The sequence below is a fragment of the Pristiophorus japonicus genome, chromosome 13 (genome assembly GCF_044704955.1).
Source record: "Pristiophorus japonicus isolate sPriJap1 chromosome 13, sPriJap1.hap1, whole genome shotgun sequence".
Classification (NCBI taxonomy): Eukaryota; Metazoa; Chordata; class Chondrichthyes; family Pristiophoridae; genus Pristiophorus; species Pristiophorus japonicus.
In genome coordinates, this window is record NC_091989.1 from 160837460 (window position 1) to 160854926 (window position 17467).

Genomic DNA, 17467 nt, shown 5'->3' on the forward strand with positions numbered 1-17467 from the left:
CTAAGAAACAAGTAGCAAAAGTAAACATTGGCCCCTTGGAGGATGGGACTGGAGAATTAATAATGGGAAACGGGGAAATGGCACAGACTTTGAACAAATATTTTGTATCGGTAGAAGCATCCCAATATTTGATAATCAAGGAGCTATTGGGAGTGGGGGAACTTAAAACAATCATCACTAGACAAAAAGTACTAAACATACCAATAGGACTAAAGGTGGATAAGTCCCCTGGATCTGACTGCCTGCATCCTAGAGTATTAAAAGAAGTGACTGCAGAGATAGTGGATGCATTGGTTGTTATCTACCAAAATTCCCTAGATTCTGGCAAGGTCCCAGCGGACTGGAAAACCACAAATGTAACACCTCTATTTAAGAAAGGAGGGAGACAGAAAGCAGGAAACTAAAGGCCAGTTAGCCTAACATCTGACATTGTGAAAATGTTGGAGTCCATCATTAAGGAAGTAGTAGCAGGACATTTAGAAAATCATAATGCAGTCAAGCAGAGTCAGCATGGTTTTATGAAAGGGAAATCATGTTTGACAAATCTGCTGGAGTTCTTTGAGGATGTAACAAACAGAGTGGATAAAGGAGAACCAGTTGATGTCATATATTTAGATTTCCAGAAAGCATTCGATAAGGTGCCACACAGGTTACTGCACAAGATAAAAGTTCACAGGGTTGGGGGTAATCATCAACATCATAGGTAGTCCCTCGAATCGAGGATGACTTGCTTCCACGTCAAAAAGTTCACAGGTGTTTCAATGAAGGATCTAAAATTCCAGGTCCGAACTAAATCTTGAAGGGTGGAAGATGCCTGTGCTTGGATTTTTTTTAACATGTGGTGACCGTTGCACACCAGCCACCACACGGACTTGACAGAGCTAGGTCTTGGCCCAGTAGCAAGGATTAACCAAGGCGACTGGAAACCAGCTCTGCTGCACGGACCTAGTGCGCATACATATCGCAGTGTGGGCTGGCCCGTGCTGCCCCTGGGCCCTCGCCTTTTCTGGGCCCCGAACTCACACCTCACCTGGGCCCCGATCACATCACTCTACAATCTCTCCCTGCTCCTTCGCCCCGACTTTGCCGCTCATATCCACTGTCCAATCACCGACCTGGACCTTGATGACGTCCCTTTTCACTGCCGTTGCTCTCCTGCTCCAGCACGGTAATATATTAGCTTGGATAGAGGTTTGGCTAACTAACAGAAAACAAAGAGTTGCGATAAATTGGTCATTTTCAAGTTGGCAAACAGTAACTAGTGGGGTGCCACAGGGATCAGTGTTGGGGCCTCAACTATTTACAATTTATATTCATGATTTGGATGAAGGGACCGAGTGTAACATAGCCAAATTTGCTGATGATACAAAGATAGGTGGGAAAACAAGTTGTGAGGTTGACACAAAGGGATACAGACAGGCTCAGTGAGTGGGCAAAAATTTGGCAGATGGAGTATAATGTGGGAAAATGCGAGGTTATCCACTTTGGTCGGAAAAATAAAAAAGCGAATTATTATTTAAAATGGGGAGCGATTACAAAATGTTGTAGCACAGAGGGATCTGGGGGTTCTTGTGCATGAAATGCAAAAAGTTAGCATGCAGGTACAGCAAGTAATCAGGAAGGCAAATGGAATGCTGGCCTTTATTGCAAAGGGGATGGAGTATAAAAGTAGGGAAGTTCTGCTCCAACTGTACAGGACGCTGGTAAGACCACACCTGAAGCACTGCATCCAGTTTTGGTCTCCTTATTTAAGGAAGGATATACTTGCATTGGAGGCAGTTCATAGAAGGTTCACGAGGTTGATTCCTGAGATGAAGGGGTTGTCATATGAAGAAAGGTTGAGCAGGTTGGGCCTATACTCCTTGGAGTTTTGAAGAATGAGAGGTGATCTTATTGAAACATACAAGATTCTGAGGGGGTTTGACAGGGTAGATGCAGAGAGGATGTTTCTCCTCATGGGGGAATCTAGAACTAGGGAGCATATTGCCAGAATAAGGAGGTGCCCATTTAAAACAGAAATGAGGAGGAATTTCTTCTCTCAGAAGGTCATGAATCTTTGGAATTCTTTACCCCAGAGAGCTGTGGAGCCTGGGTCATTGAATATATTTAAGGTGGAGATGCAGATTTTTGAATAATAAGGGAGTCAAAGGTTATGGGGAACGGGCGGGGAAGTGGAGTTAAGGCCAGGATGAGATCAGCCATGATCTTATTGAGTGGCGGAACAGGCTCGAGGGGACAAATGGCCTACTCCTGCTCCTATTTCTTATGTTCTTATAACCACATTGCTGCCCGGGAGGCCAGAGATGGCCTCACCTTGGCCACATTTACCTCACTTGACGCTGTACACCCTGGCTGCCACATGATGCGCCAGGTTGGCACCACCTCACTCCAACACCATAAAGCATCCCTGCAATGCCCAAGGCATTCCATTTGCACTCATCACCATGTGGGGGGAGGGGGTGGGGGGGCGTGGGCGTGGGGGTTATCCTTATCTTTCACCATTCACTACAACTCACTAAGCCAATTCCAATGGTGCACACAAATCTGTCCAAGAAGGCAAAGTGTTGAAAATAAAGATTTCAATGTTTGACAACACATTAACAGAAACTTTACATGAACATTGGCTAAAAGATCCAAGTGCCTACCCTTGTGTGTTGTTAGTTGGTATGATTGGACAAGGATGAGGGTGAGTGTGAGAGGTGGCTAGTGAGATGGGATGTGATATTGTAGATAGAGAGGGATGGGTGGAGGTGCAAGGTAAGTTGGTGTGAGTAAGGATGTGCAGGAGTAAGGTAGGGAAGGCAGTGTGATGGGGATGTGATGAATGGCACAACAGGATGAGGTTGAGTGTGGCTTTTCAGTAATATTTCATGATCTACTGAGAACATTGAAAGGTTTGCCCAGGTCCTCCTGACGATATCCCTGCTTGTGCCCACCTGTGCAATGTGCAACCAGGCTGCGTTGGTGTCCTGGGAGGTCTCTTCCACCCATTGGAAGGGAAGAGAACCTCCATGTGGGCTGTGACTCCCTCCATAAGCAGCTGGAGAGAGTCATGGGTGAGCCTGGGTGCAGTGCTAATCAGTGTTTGCAGCACCTCAACGGTCCCTTTAAGGATCCAGCTGATGACACGTCATCCAATTATGTCATCTGACCCACTTCCTTTTAATTAGCTGGGAACCTCGCAGGGCAGGCTTAAAAAGCTCAAATAGGGGAAAGTCACGGTGGAAGCTAACATGGAGCCATGAGCCAAGTGTGAGCTAACCAAGATGCTATACAAGTTTAATATAACTTCTCTGCTTTTCAATTCTATCCATCTAGAAATGAACCCCAGTGCTTGGTGTGCCATTTTTATGCTCTTAGTAAACTGTGTCGCTGCTTTTAGTGATTTGTGTATCTGTACCCCTCGACCCCTTTTCTCCTTTACGCATTTAGACTCTCATCAAAGCAGTAGTGGCCGCCTTATTCTTCCTCACTCTCCGTGGCCATAGCCGGCGCATGACCCAAGAATAAAATATTAGTGTGAGCACAAAGGCAAAAGAGAGTTACAATGGTACAGAGCAACTGTATCAGTACACACAACATTTAAGACAAATTTGAGCCTTAAACCTTGGACTTGACACTGTCTTCTGCAGTCAACATATTCAATATGCAGATTGAATAATGAGGCAGAGAAGAGTATTCAATATCTAAATGAACAATGAAATTCTGTACTTTTACAGCCAAGGTCTGTCCAAAAGCATCTCCATTATGAATTAGATTTTTTTTAACTTTATAAACTCTGCAATGTTTTTATTAATTGAGTACATAGAAATTGTAAAAATACAAACATCTCAACGTGCAAATGATAAATAAAACTGCAATACTTTTTGAAAGATAGACGCAGAATAAGAAAAAAAAATGAAAACGAAGCAGAAGAGAGACTAAACACAGGCATGAATTCATTTGCTGGCATATTTTACTGGAGAAGTATTTATAAATGACAGGTTGTCTAGAAATCTAAAAAATTTGCAGTATTTCCAAACATTCAAGACTCTCTAATATTATACATTTATGAAAGGTATACAATTTCTATCTGTATTGGTTTAATTCACTCGGTTTATATAAAAGACTCAAAATTTGTTTTACTTTGTGTGGTTCAACCACTATTATAGCAACAATGAAAGATTTGTATGCGAGGGGAAAGGACAGTTTGAAGCATATGCTACAAATATCAACATATCGTGGATCTTTGAACCTAACTTTCCAATTTCTTCCCCCCCCCGCACCTCTCCCACCACCACCATCTCCGATCAATAATAGTCAACATATAAGAGCAGGCACAAATGGAATCTGAGGTTCGGAACATTTGTTCATGTTGTGCCTTCAGTAACTAACCAGCCACAAAGTTACGAAGAATAGGCTTTGATTTTTATTATTATAGGTATGGGAAGAGAAAACAAGGGAAGAATTCCTGTGGCCATTATGTGTAGCGGCATCAAAATAGCTTTGAAAAAGAACTAGATTATAATTTGGCTATACACAACAACCAGAGCAATTCCTCCCCCATGATTATGAAGAGATATAAAGAAAGCTCTCTGAGGAATCTAATGGCACATTATTGGCAGATTGTATGGTTTTCCCACAAAGCATCTCTCTGGTCAAGAGCCGTCACTTTAACATATATATATATTCTCCCTAGATCAAATGTGGTCAAGAGCTCTTGCTTTACTATTTTTATACCATGGGATATGTACTCAATGTTCAGAGAACTATTTTCATTTCATATATGGACAGAACAGGATATGCTCACCATTTACAATCTCAATAGCCGTTTTTCATCTGCCCACTCATTAGAAACAATCGGTAAATAATGTTTCCTTAGAAACTACCTTGTCACCAATGAGCAGGAAAACAAAATTAACCTTGCAATCACAGATATGACAAAAGCACAAATCCTTTTTTTTCTTTTTAGGAGCCATCATGATTCACCAGCTCCTCACTTTTATTCTTACTTTCTAACTTACTTAAAAGTTAAACTAAAATCAAATTATTTTTGTTGTATTAACTTTGTGACTTGTGTTATTTGGTCAAGTTTAGCCATAAAGTAATTATCGTATCAAATGGGGCCCTTACATGTATATCTACCTCTTCATATTCTTCCCTTTGTAGCCTTCCAGGCCACATACCTGGGATTATAACTGAGAGGGAAGGGAAATAACTATGGACAACTTCATGATCACTGCCAATGTTGCCCTCTGTCTAGCCATTAAGAGGTGCTGAAGGTTAACTTGTGATGAATGAATGTTGCAGGTTTTTCTATCCCCCACCCCCCACCTGTCGACCAACCCCCCCCCCACCCCCCCCACCCCCCTGACTAAGCACCTCATTTTTGCTTGAATCAGTGGAGATCAATTTATTGGGCCAAAACTATAGGTCGGTGGCGTACCTCCGGAGTACACCGCCAACCTGCGAAAAGAATACGCACCGACCTGATGGCGACCCTCCTGCGTAAACTTGCGCTCTGACGCTGCGACTCAGAGGACAGAGTAATGGCCCACAGATCCCAGGGGCGCAGCCTGTGTGGAAGCGTACCTGGGATCATGTGGGCCTGGCCCTCCAATCACAAAACAGATTGGGGGGGGGGGGGGAAATTTGGTTTGACAGCGTCCCTCCACAGGGGCGCTAAAGGGTTTGCAGCCGCGAGCGTCGAGATTCGTGCCGCTCGGTAAATTCAGTGTGGCGGTACCTGCGGCGCTGAGGAGTATCGCCTGGAGGCGTAGTACCAGTGTGCATCGCCCCCGGTATCGACAAGGAAGCAAACTTTGGTTTGTGGTTTGCGCGCACCCGTAGCGCCCCATAGTGACCCCGCCAGAGAAAGCTGGCGTGCAGAGCTGGGGTTTTTTTGCGATTTAACTTTAGTTGGGGCGAGTAATGTGTAGAGAATGTTTTTTGTTCCTTTTTTTTAAAAACAGGGAGGGCTCTCTAAGGTCGCTACAAAGCCGGCTCTTTAGCACGGGATATTCAGTTGCACACCCGGCCTAGCGCCCTAAGAGAGTTGTGGACCACTTCCCTTAGTGCTCCTCTCCACTCTCAGGGCATAAAAATGGAGTTTTGCTGTTCCCGTCGCGAACCATTTTCCAGCGCTAAATTTAGCGGCCGCCCAACAATCGCGGCTTAACAACCCTCCAACCATATTTCTTGCCCATTGTCTGTCATACATCAAATTACAATACTTCATCACTACATTTTTAAAAATACCATCAGATATAGCTTTTATCGTGGGAATCCAATTTATTATTCATAATTCCCACTTCTAAACAAATACTGCACACTGAAGTAAATTATGAAATATTTTCTAAAAATCTACAGCTTTAACATATACTAGGATTGCTTTTCATTAAAACTTTTAAGCCATTTATTAATAAAAAAGGTATTTTTTAACTTTCGGATATCCCCCTCCGCTGTGGAAGTGGGCTCTGCGCCTGTTTCCACCAGGCGTAAAATCTCCGTACATAATTGCTGGGCCGTTGGTGGGCAATTAGCCCAACTCTGCGCCAGCAGTTAGGTTTTCGTGGGCAGAGCGGATGACCTGTCAACGAGTACGTGGACAGACTGCAAGTTCTGAATTTAGCGCATGTGCTTCAATACTCTGAGCACACCGTCATACCCACCCCAAATCCAGGCCATTATGTATACAGTTTGCTTCCAGCCAATAATACGATTTACAGCAATCTAAATGTTTGGAGCAGCGACACTGCAAGCTTCATGCACCATCGGAATTCTCAGTGTAAGTGAACCAAACTGAAAACACTTTATAAATTTCCAAGCAGATAGAGCATTGTAAGGGATGTGTAATGTGCTTTGAGATATCCACCCTGTGCACTAACTTGTATCGGTAAGAAGGAAAAAAATGTTTTCAATTAAAGATACCCCTGTCAAGTTAACAGGGTATCAACATTGGAGCCTGGATAGTGCAGTAGCTTTTTAGCTTCAGGAGCGAGATTGAAATCTAGCTTGGACTAATGAGATGAAAGTCTCCCCTGTCTTCAGTCTGTGAGGGGACGACATGAAATGAGTTGGGGCAGTTTCAATCTAGTTTCTAGTGAGCCCACAGCACAAAATGAGCCTAATCTGGCAATAATTGCTAATTTCACTCACATCAACCACAAGATGGCTACTGTGAGAAACAGTAATGGTACAAAGATTGGGGGACTGACGCACAATGTTGGGGTAAAGTTTAACTTTTCATCTCACTGTGCTATACATGGCGTGGAATGCTCCATTCCTCGCTGCCGACATTCCTCACCTTGAGTACAAAATTCACAAAAAAATAACAATGTCCTGAAGGATGATAAAGTATGAGATGGGGTCCACGGATTCACAGAGATCTGAAGCAGACAGGATTATCCTGTACCATTCCGGTTACTGTATACTTTTAGTTTAACGTTGATGACCCTAGTGACCCTACTGATTATGGAACTGGATACATGAATGAAGTCTAAATCTGCCAAGATTTTAAATGCTAACCACAGAACTGCAAGATATGACAGTAAAATGTGCTGTTTCTGAAAGAGTTTGACAACTGTAGGCACAACATAGCCTTGGAGACTGCTTCAGGATAAGTTCCAATGAACTGGGAATGACATTATATAAAGGGCTTACTGGTATTACACATCTTAGAATGTAAGCATTCTAATTCATATGAGAATTAAACAGATGGTAAAAATTAGTTACAGCGATCAATTTTTAATTGTTGAGAAACAGCGCGGGTTAAACAAGCCTGTGCAAAAACACTTTGGCACTTAGCAAGCAAACTACTGCAGGTGACTACACTACAATATAATTAACTCTTTGCGTTCCAGCCAATAAAATTTTTTGCAGCAATCCAGAAAACCATTGAAAAAGCTCCCAACAATTTCAATTATTATTTTGACAAAATATGTATGGGGCAATAAATCGCAGTACGCAGTTAGAATTTAAAAACCATAAGGCATTAAACTGTTAAAAAGGGTAAATTCTACATGGAAGCAATATAAATACAAGTAATTGTAAAGTCGGAACATTTCAGCCATTAGCCCAATTATAAATGTGGTTACTTATCTGGTGAACATCTATATTACTGTATAATTTTTACATTATTCCTAATTAAACTAAGGACCACCTGAGCCCAATTTTTGCAACCTCTTCTAGCTTTCTTTCCCCCTACTTTGGCAATCTGCCATCATTACCACAGGGGACCCAGCAAACCCAACAAGCACTGTTGGCCCTATTACCGAGAGGTTCTTTACAACAATATTACTGAAAAAATAGCTGAGTCTCCAGATCCCACTACATGAGCACAATGACAGATGTCATAAGATTCAATGTGTTAAAATATGCTTAGGGCACTTTGATCTTTTTTAATCACTTTGCAGGAGATTACATTTAATATATTATAATATGCTCTGGCAAGATATCCAAGTCCAATATTCTTGCAAGAACATGCTTCTGCTAATAATACAGGAAAATGGCAGATTTCTTTACCACCACTGAGAGCTATTGTATCACCAGACACAATTCTGTCAGAATCAGGGGGGGAAATAAAAAAAACTGTAGTGAACATAAAAAGATAAGAATTAGTAGCAAGTGTAGGACATTCAGCCCCTCGAGCCTGCTCCGCCATTCAATAAGTTCATGGCTGATTTTCTACCTCAACTCCACTTTTCTGCACTATTCCCATATCCCTCACTTCCCTTAATATCCAAAAACTGAAAACAATGTGTTATGATGGGGATTGAGATTGAGGTGGGGGATGGAGTTGTGGTTTAAATAATTTTTTGGGCTGAATTATATCCCCAATAAATTGAGCTTTTTTTTTTGCATGAAACCTTATCCAAAGTCTAACCTCTATCATCAGACCAGCACCACTATATATTGATTCTTAATTAGGTCTATACTCATTGGAGTTTAGAAGAATTATTGAAACATATAAGATTCTGAAGGAGCTTGACAGGGTAGATGCAGAGCATGTTTCCCCTCATGGGGGAATCTAGAACGAGGAGGCATAGTCTCAGAATAAGGGGTCACCCATTTAAAACGGAAATGAGGAGGAATGTCTTCTCTCAGAGGGTCGTGAATCTTTGGAATTCTCTTCCCCAGAGAGCTGTGGAGGCTGGGTCATTGAATATATTTAAGGTGGAGATAGACAGATTTTTGATTAATAAGGGAGTCAAGGGTTATGGAGAGAGGACAGGGGAGTGAAGTTGAGGTCAAGATCAGATCAGTCATGATCTTATTGAATGGCGGAGCAGGCTCGAGGGGCCAAATGGCCTACTCCTGCTCCTATTTCTTATGTTCTTATGTTTGCATGATTCTGCTGTGAAAGGTGCGCAGAACATGGGAGCATTTATTTTCTGTTCTCTATCAAATACAACATTAATGCTGTAGTCACCAACTAAGGACAAACTTTAACTGTGGCTTGGTTAAAATTTTTAAAAAATAGCAAACGAACAGGAACTCGAGTGACAAGACCAACAGTTTACAGCCAGATTGTACAACAGGTTTCTCCTGGAGTTTGTCTTTTGCCAAACAAAATGATTCTGATTGTTGAGATAGTGGCAATACATTGTTGGGTGTATTATTCAAAATGCCAGCACTCAAATACTAACGATTAGAATGATGGGTGGTAGCAAATTGTATAGCCTAAACAAAAATGCTCAGGCAAACACAATAAGTATTTTAGCCTTAAATATTCAAGCACCCCACAGCAATATTTTTTGTTTAATTTTATTGAACACATAGTCAATTTTCTACAACCGATCTCCAACCCAAGATTATAAACTACAATACTTTGTGCCAAACATCAGGACTCCATATTATATAGTAATTATGGCTCCGTAGCTCTAGCATTGCAGAGCCAGACCAGAGTTTGAAACCTGGCCTGAATGTGTTTTACTGGTCCTCAGCCAAGCTCCTTGATGGTGCATAGTACTGCCTTCAAGTACATGGTGCTCCATCCTGGGGGAGATAATGGGAACAATTTGTCAGGGTAATGCTTCAGCATAAACTGCCTTCCCTCCAGTTAAACAAGGCACTGGCAGCAGCCATGGAGGTCCAGCACCCATTCATTGTCCACCTAGATGTGATGTACTCCAAGTACTTCATTCCAGCAAGAAATATCAGTGTAATGACTCTATAGGTGCATAACTAAACTCCCGTTCCCTTAGTATCCAAAAAGCTATCGATCTCAGTCTTGAATATACTCAACTACTGAGCATCCACAGCCCTCTGGGGTACAGAATTCTAAAGATTCACAACCCTTTGTGTGAAGAAATTTCTCATCTCAGTTCTAAGTGGCCGACCCCTCATTCTGAGACCCCTAGTTCTAGACTCTCCGAACAGGGGAAACATCCTCCCAGCATCTACCCTGACAAGCCCTCTAAGAATTTTATAGGTTTCAATGAGGTTACTGCTCATTCTTCTAAACTCTAGGGAAAATAGGCCAAGTCTACTCAATCTCTCCTCATCGGGGAATCAGTCTAGTGAACACTCTCTCTAAGGTAAGTTTATCTTTCCTTTGGTAAGGAGACCAAAACTGTACACAGTGCTTCAGGTGTGGTCGCACCAAGGCCCTATCTTAAACTTCAATCCTTTTGTAATAAAGGCCAACATACTATTTGCTTTTCTAATTGCTTGCTGTTGCCTGCATGCTCCATTTTTGTGATTTGTGCACAAAGGCACCCAGATCCCTCTGAATAGCAACATTTCCCAATCTCCCACCATTTAAAAAATATTGTTTTTTTTCTAGTTTTCCTACCAAAATGGATTGCTTCACATTTCTCCACATTATATTCCATCTGCCATGTTCTTGCCAACTCACTCAACCTGTTTATATCCCTTTGCAGCCTCACAACTTACTTTCTCACTTAGCTTTGTCTCATCAGCAAACTTGGATACATTACACTTGGTCCCCTCTTCTAAATCATTGATATAGATTGTAAATAGTTGAAGCCCAAGCACTGATCCTTGCGATACCCTACTAGTTATAGCCGGCGAACCCGAAACTGACCCATTTATTCCTATTCTATGTTTTCTGTCCTTTAACCAATCCTCAATCCATGCTAATATATCACCCTATCCCATGCGTACTAATTTTGTATAATAACCACTTATGTGGCATCTTATCGAATGCTTTTTGAAAATCCAAATATACTACATCCACTGGTTCCCCCTTATTTACCCTGCGAGTTACAACCTGAAAAAACTCTAACAGATTTGTCAAACACAATTTTCCTTTCATAAATCCATTTTGACTCTGCCCAATCATGATTTTCTCAGTACCCTGTTACCACGTCCCTAATAATAGATTCTAGCATTTTCCCTAAAACTGATGTCAGTTTAACTGGTCTTTAGTTCCCTGTTTTCATTCTCCTTCCTATCTTGAATAGTGGGGTTACATTTGCTACCTTCCAATCCATGGGGACCATTCTAGAATATAGGAAAATCTGGAAGATCAAAACCAATGCATTCACCTCTTTTAAAACCCTAGGATCTAGACCATCAGGTCCAGTGGATTTGTCGGCTTTTAGTCCCATTAATTTCTCCAGTACTTTTTCTTTACTAATACTAATTTCTTGAAGTACCTCAGTCTCACTAGACCTTTCGTTCTCCACTATTTCTGGAATTTTTTTTGTGTCTTCTTCCACGAAGACAGATGCAAAATATTTGTTTAACGTCTCTGCCATTTTCTTATTCCCCATTATAATTTCTCCTGTCTCTGCCTGTAAGGGACCCATGTTTATTTTTGCTAATATCTTCCTTTTTACATACCTATAGAAGCTTTTACAATCTGTTTTGATGTCTCTTGTTAGTTTAAGTTTATATTTTTTTAAACTGTACATGGTCTTTCCCTCCACTGTAAAATATTGATAAAAATGACTAGTTTGAGTAACATTTACATCAGCAATAAATGCTTATTTTTTATGAAGATTGCTAAAGTCTCTACTTAAACAGAAAGTCTCGGGATTTGGGCAATGCTAGCAAGGTTGCATTTATTGCCCATTCCTACTTGCCCTGATTGTGGTGATGGATCCTCATAACAATTGTTTGTACAACTGTGTGGCTTGCTTGGCCAATTCAGAGGGCATTGAGAGTCAACTATGTAGTGTGGGACTGGACTCACATCCAGGTCAGACATGGTAACGATGGCTGCTTCACTTTGCTGAGATTTAATTTTAAACAACCTAAAAATGTGATATAGAGCTCTCCCAAAAACTGTCATGAAACTTACTGACAGATTTGTAATGAGTTCATCTAGATATTCATGACCTGCCCAATTCTAGATAAGAATTGTGGGGAAAAAAGCCTTTGTTCTAATTTTTGAGGAGGACATTTCTTTTTCTCATTATTACGAAATGTATTTATACAAGATACAAGGATTTGGATATAATACCATTATTGAACTTCTTAGTGCCATGATATTTAGGATTTTGAGCTCTTGTGGCGTTCAGACCAAGGAATAAGCCTATCCTGTTAACTTGATATCTTAAGTTATTAGGATAGGCTGAGAGTTATTTATTTTGGAGAAACATAGGCTATGGAGAAATACCATTCAGATTTTAAAAATTAAAATAACAGGGCTGGATGCAGTAGATTTGGAGAAGATATTCAAAATGATTATGATACTAGGACTCATCGATAAAATACATGAGCAGAAGAAAATCCGTTTGATGCAAGGACCTAATTCTTCCCTCAAATTGCTGCTCTGGAACAGGCTACCAGCACACAGGCCAAGTATAGATATCCTGCAATTCTTTCAGAAGAGATTTGTAAAGTTCTTTCATGAGAAGGGCACCAACATTACAGGGAGGACAAAGGTATGTGTTAAGTAAGATTGTGCAGTACTGCATAATGAGCTACGGTCTACTGGAACTTGCTCAATTATCTTGTGGAATTGGGGCGGAATTGGTGGCTGAGGTTTTTCTTTTTATTGCCTACCCCTGAGTTACTATTATTAAAGATAAGGAAGATGGTGTGGTGAGATCATACTGCAAATGGAGCAGGCACTGCTGGATCTGAAAGTCTTTTCACGTCCTTCATCCTGACTTTGCTTACATGTGAGCATTTTACTGACTCACATGTTAATGATGCGTCTTCCCACCTATTCAGATCAGAAATATTGGGGAATACCAAAGGGTAGTGATCACTATTTTTCAAATATGCCTAAAGGTTTTGTTGATCCTTCTAAGTCAGACTTTTGAGCAAGATGTTCAAATGAAACTGCCTTTATCCAATCTGCAATAGCATTGGACTTGCTTTAGACTGAGGGTTGCTAACTGGTTGGTGTAGTTTCACCCAAGAAAAGCCTTTGTATGACATCAATTACACTGTATTGTGTCATAAGTTATTCAAATTCAAATTATCTAGCATTGTATAAAATTGAATTAGGTCCTGTAGATCAGGTTCATCCCAGACTGCTAGGATTGTTTGCTCAAGGCCAGAATCTAAACATAAGGATCCATAATAGAACTATTACTATACTTCATTATGCATCAACATCTATCAATGTCCTTCCATTACTAACTCATTCTATATTTGATAATGCTTATATAGATGATACTTTTAACTACTAGTTGGCAACTTCCCCTCTTCCTTTGCAAGTTATTGGGTGACTCTCCTCCAAACTTATATCAAGTGAAGCTTGAACATTGTTTTTTAAATAAAGAAAATGCAGCATCATCCAGTCTCATAACAAAATCAAATTTCACTTAAATTAATGGGCAACTTGTTGATACTTAGTGAAACAGCCAAATACACTGGAGACATTCTGGATGAAAATCTCAGTTAAACTATAAAAATTGGTCCAACATTCTTCAATTGCGTTTGATCTAGTCTTGCTTTAAAACATGGTAAAGTTTGTCTTAATACCCTCGTTACTGTTCACTTTATGTATTGTCTATCTATCTGGGGACAAGTACGCCGGGCTGATTTACAGTTAACAGTTAAACTGTATAATAGAGGTCATCATATCCCTTTATAATGCAGACCTCAATTTACATCACTACTATTTATTCAAAGACTATAAAATCTAGTCTTTTTATGAGAAGTTTAACATTTCACATTCAGTTTTTATATTTTTTTATATATAAGTGCTATCATGGACATGCTCCAGGGCAGTTATCACAAAAAACTTTTGAAACCCACCCAATTCAAGGACAAATGACTATCATGCTGCCTATCAGATTGAGTGGTCATTTCTCAGTGCCGGTCCCCACTGGAATCAACCTTAATAAGCTTACGTTTCCTAGAACGTGTATGTTAGATTGCTTGGCATTTTGCAATCTTCTGAAATATATGCATCAATGTATTGCGCAAGAGTTAAGAAGAACTATGTGGGAAATATTTGAAATAATAAAGTTATTATCTATTACCTAGTGCAGGTGCAAGTGCTGATACTGCATTTGTTGGGTCCAGTTGGAATCCACCCAGCATAAACTGTGTGTCGGTTGTATTTTCCAGCTTCATGCCAGGGAGGTTCATGTTCTGGGCCAGGTAGTACTGGTAAAGCTCAGCCTCTGCAGGTGCCAGGTTGCTGAGGCCTAAGTGTCTGTTGTGCTGAATCTGGTTCATGTTCTGCTGGAGCAGCATCATGTTGTGCATGTGCTTCTCGCTGGTCATGTGAATGCGCAGGTTCCTGGCTACATTCGTCTCGTAGTCGCACACCTCGCACCGCCAAGTGGGTTTGGTTTTTGGTTTGGTGGGCGAGGAGGCTCCGCAGCTGCTCATACTGGCGGCCGCGGCCGCGGCAGCAGCCGCCACAGCCGCTCCGGCAGTGTGGCTGAAAACTTGGTCGCCCCCGCCGTTCTGTAGGTTCTGCATGTTATTGAGATGCTTGTCGGACTGCATATGAATACTGAGATTGCCTTTGGTTGTAGTGGAGTAGTTACACACCTCACATCGGAAAGGCTTGTAACCACATGTATAGCTCTCGCCCCGGGCCAACCGAGGGTGAGGTTGCCCAGATTTGCAATACACACATGAGCCACCGGATTCCGGGTGTTTTTCCTTCATGTGGGCCTCCAGCGTCTGCTGGTACTTGTAGTGCCAGTTACACTTTGGACACTTCAAGGTCTTGCATGAGTTCCGAGAATGCATCATGGTCATGTGCCCACCAAGGGAGCGGGAGGAGCCCAGGACCGTGTCGCACTTCGGACACTCAACGCTGCTTCCGGATGAGCATTCCCCACCCCCCAGGTCGCAGGGAGTGCTGGTATGCTGGTAATGGGAGGTATAGATTCCTTCCTCACCATCGACAGGTTCATTTGGTTCAGGAGCTGTGGCACTGTCTTTATTGGCACTTTCATCTACAAAGTCCGTCCTATTACTCTCAGTATTACCGACACTGCTGTCGCCGCTTGCACTGTCGTTTGACAAGCTCACTGCATTCCTCCCGTTTGCACCATCGAAAACAACAAAGGAAGAAGTAGAAGAAGAAGAGGTGCCCCTTGGAGAAGGGTTCAGCACATTAGGCATTAAAGGAGATTTAGAAATGCTTTGGTTTGAGAGAGCGAGTTCCTTGCTGCTACATGCATCACCCTCAGGATCTTCCTGGGGCTCATCATCATCCTCATCCGACTCATTTGGGAACAGTTCTTTGCACTCCTCATCTTCCTCTGCTTGTTCAGCAGAGTCCGCCTTTTCTATGAGGCTACTGTCAGCGCTAAACTCTCCACTGGCTTTTTTCTTCTCAATTTCCATCCCCAAATCCTTGCTCTCTGACATTTTGGTAGGCCCGGAAGCAAGGTGGCCCAGAGGGACTGAGGTAATTGGGGTCTTTAGGGCTGAGCTCGTCAACCCTCCAAGGTTCAACAGAGCACTTTGTGCCAGCGGGATTGAATGAGGCTGCTCAGCTGCACTCGTGTTACCTTCAGAGTCTTTTAATAAAGCCAAACCGGCCTGGACAGCCTCATCACCATCAACATGGATTCCACTAAAAGTACCGTAGAAGTTCTGACCAGGGCCAATGAGGTTAGCTGTGGAAACTAAAGGGTGTTGAAAGTTTTTGTTTTTTGGTTCCAGAAAGCTTATAAGAGGTTCCTTGTCTTTGCCTATCCCTTGGATGATAGCAGACACGTTCTTATTACTTAAGAGCTTGTGCTCCTCTTCACTAAGGGTCATTCGGTGGTCATGCACAGCATGCGTTACAAATGACCTCACATATCCAAAAGACAACTTGCACAAAAAACACATTAAAATCGGCTTTCGTTTGCCATAGAGCACGAAACTGTCAAACTTAGACAAGTCCACATTGTTAGGGACATCTTTGGATACACAAGAGTTTTTGGCAGAGCCATCACTGTTCAGGTAATCCTTGTTGCTTTTGTGTCGCACATCAAAAACACGGAAAGTGTGCAAGACAGGACTGATGCCCGTCAGTGCTGAGGTATTTGGGAATGCCTGGTCAGAACCAAACCACTTCCCAAAAGATGAGGCTATGTGAAAAGTGTTGATGATCTGTGGGTAGACAGAGACGGATGCTGCGGAGGTGGACTCCCCTTGCTTAGTCCCAGCGTTGGACATAGAGTTCATGAACAATGCTGGGAGAACACTACTGCCACTGGGCCCTCCAGACTGGATACTTTGCATTAGCTGGTTCACATTCTCTACGATGTAGGCAGAGCCATCTGGCTGATAGACGATCTCCCCGGCCAGGTTCTCCACATCGCTTTCCTCGGCCTCGCTCATTTCACTGTCACTTTCCTCCTGGAGGAGCTGAGGGTGGGAGTTCGGGCAATGGTGTTCCATGTACTTTTGTAAACTTGAGAATGAGGATGAGCACTCGTTGCAGCTGACCTCCTTCGTGGACAATGAGCTGTGTGAAACAACAGCTGCTGCTGCAGTCTCTGAGCTGCACTCGTCGAAGGGCGCCCTTAAGTTCTCACACGGGACGCAGTTCTCTCGTGCAGACTCCATTGAACCAGCTTTATCAGAGACCTGGGGGATGGATTCAGTCCATTCCTGATGCTGGGAGGTGCTGCACCCATCCTCTTGCCCAGTGATGGTAGGGGAGTCACAGGTTTCCATAGTGATGGCTACATGAGCGTTTCATTGCATCCAGTCCGGCAGGGGCCTAAAAATTCAAACAAAAAAGTAAATAAATAAATGTATTGCACATAGAAATAAACTCTAGCATCTGACATACTGCTACCAAATATGTTAGAATAAATTGGCCCTTAGAGTAATATATTCCTTCTATGTTTTAGAGAAAACATTCCAATATTAACATTCCATAAAATTCTAAAGCCTGAATTATTGTTGGCAATATAAGTGGACAAAGGCTCAACTCTCTGCCCACTATTTTAGCACTAATATTAGCTAATTTCAAATAAATCAGATAATCCATTACAGTAGAGACAGGAGAAATCATAACGGGGAATAAGGAAATGGCAGAGACATTAAGCAAATACTCTGTATCTGTCTTCACGGAAAAAGACACAAAAAACATTCTAGA

General features: G+C 42.0%; 1 protein-coding gene across 1 annotated transcript in view; it reads right to left on the reverse strand.

Annotated features, from left to right (window-relative positions):
- The window catches only part of LOC139278215 (zinc finger homeobox protein 3-like), a 144817-nt gene that overhangs the window by 7689 nt on the left and 119661 nt on the right, over window positions 1-17467 (reverse strand). The window contains exon 2 of the mRNA XM_070896862.1: window positions 14388-17086. Within this exon, the coding sequence (XP_070752963.1) occupies window positions 14388-17040 (2653 nt within the window). The 5' untranslated portion in view covers window positions 17041-17086. The remainder of the gene's footprint in view (window positions 1-14387; window positions 17087-17467) is intronic.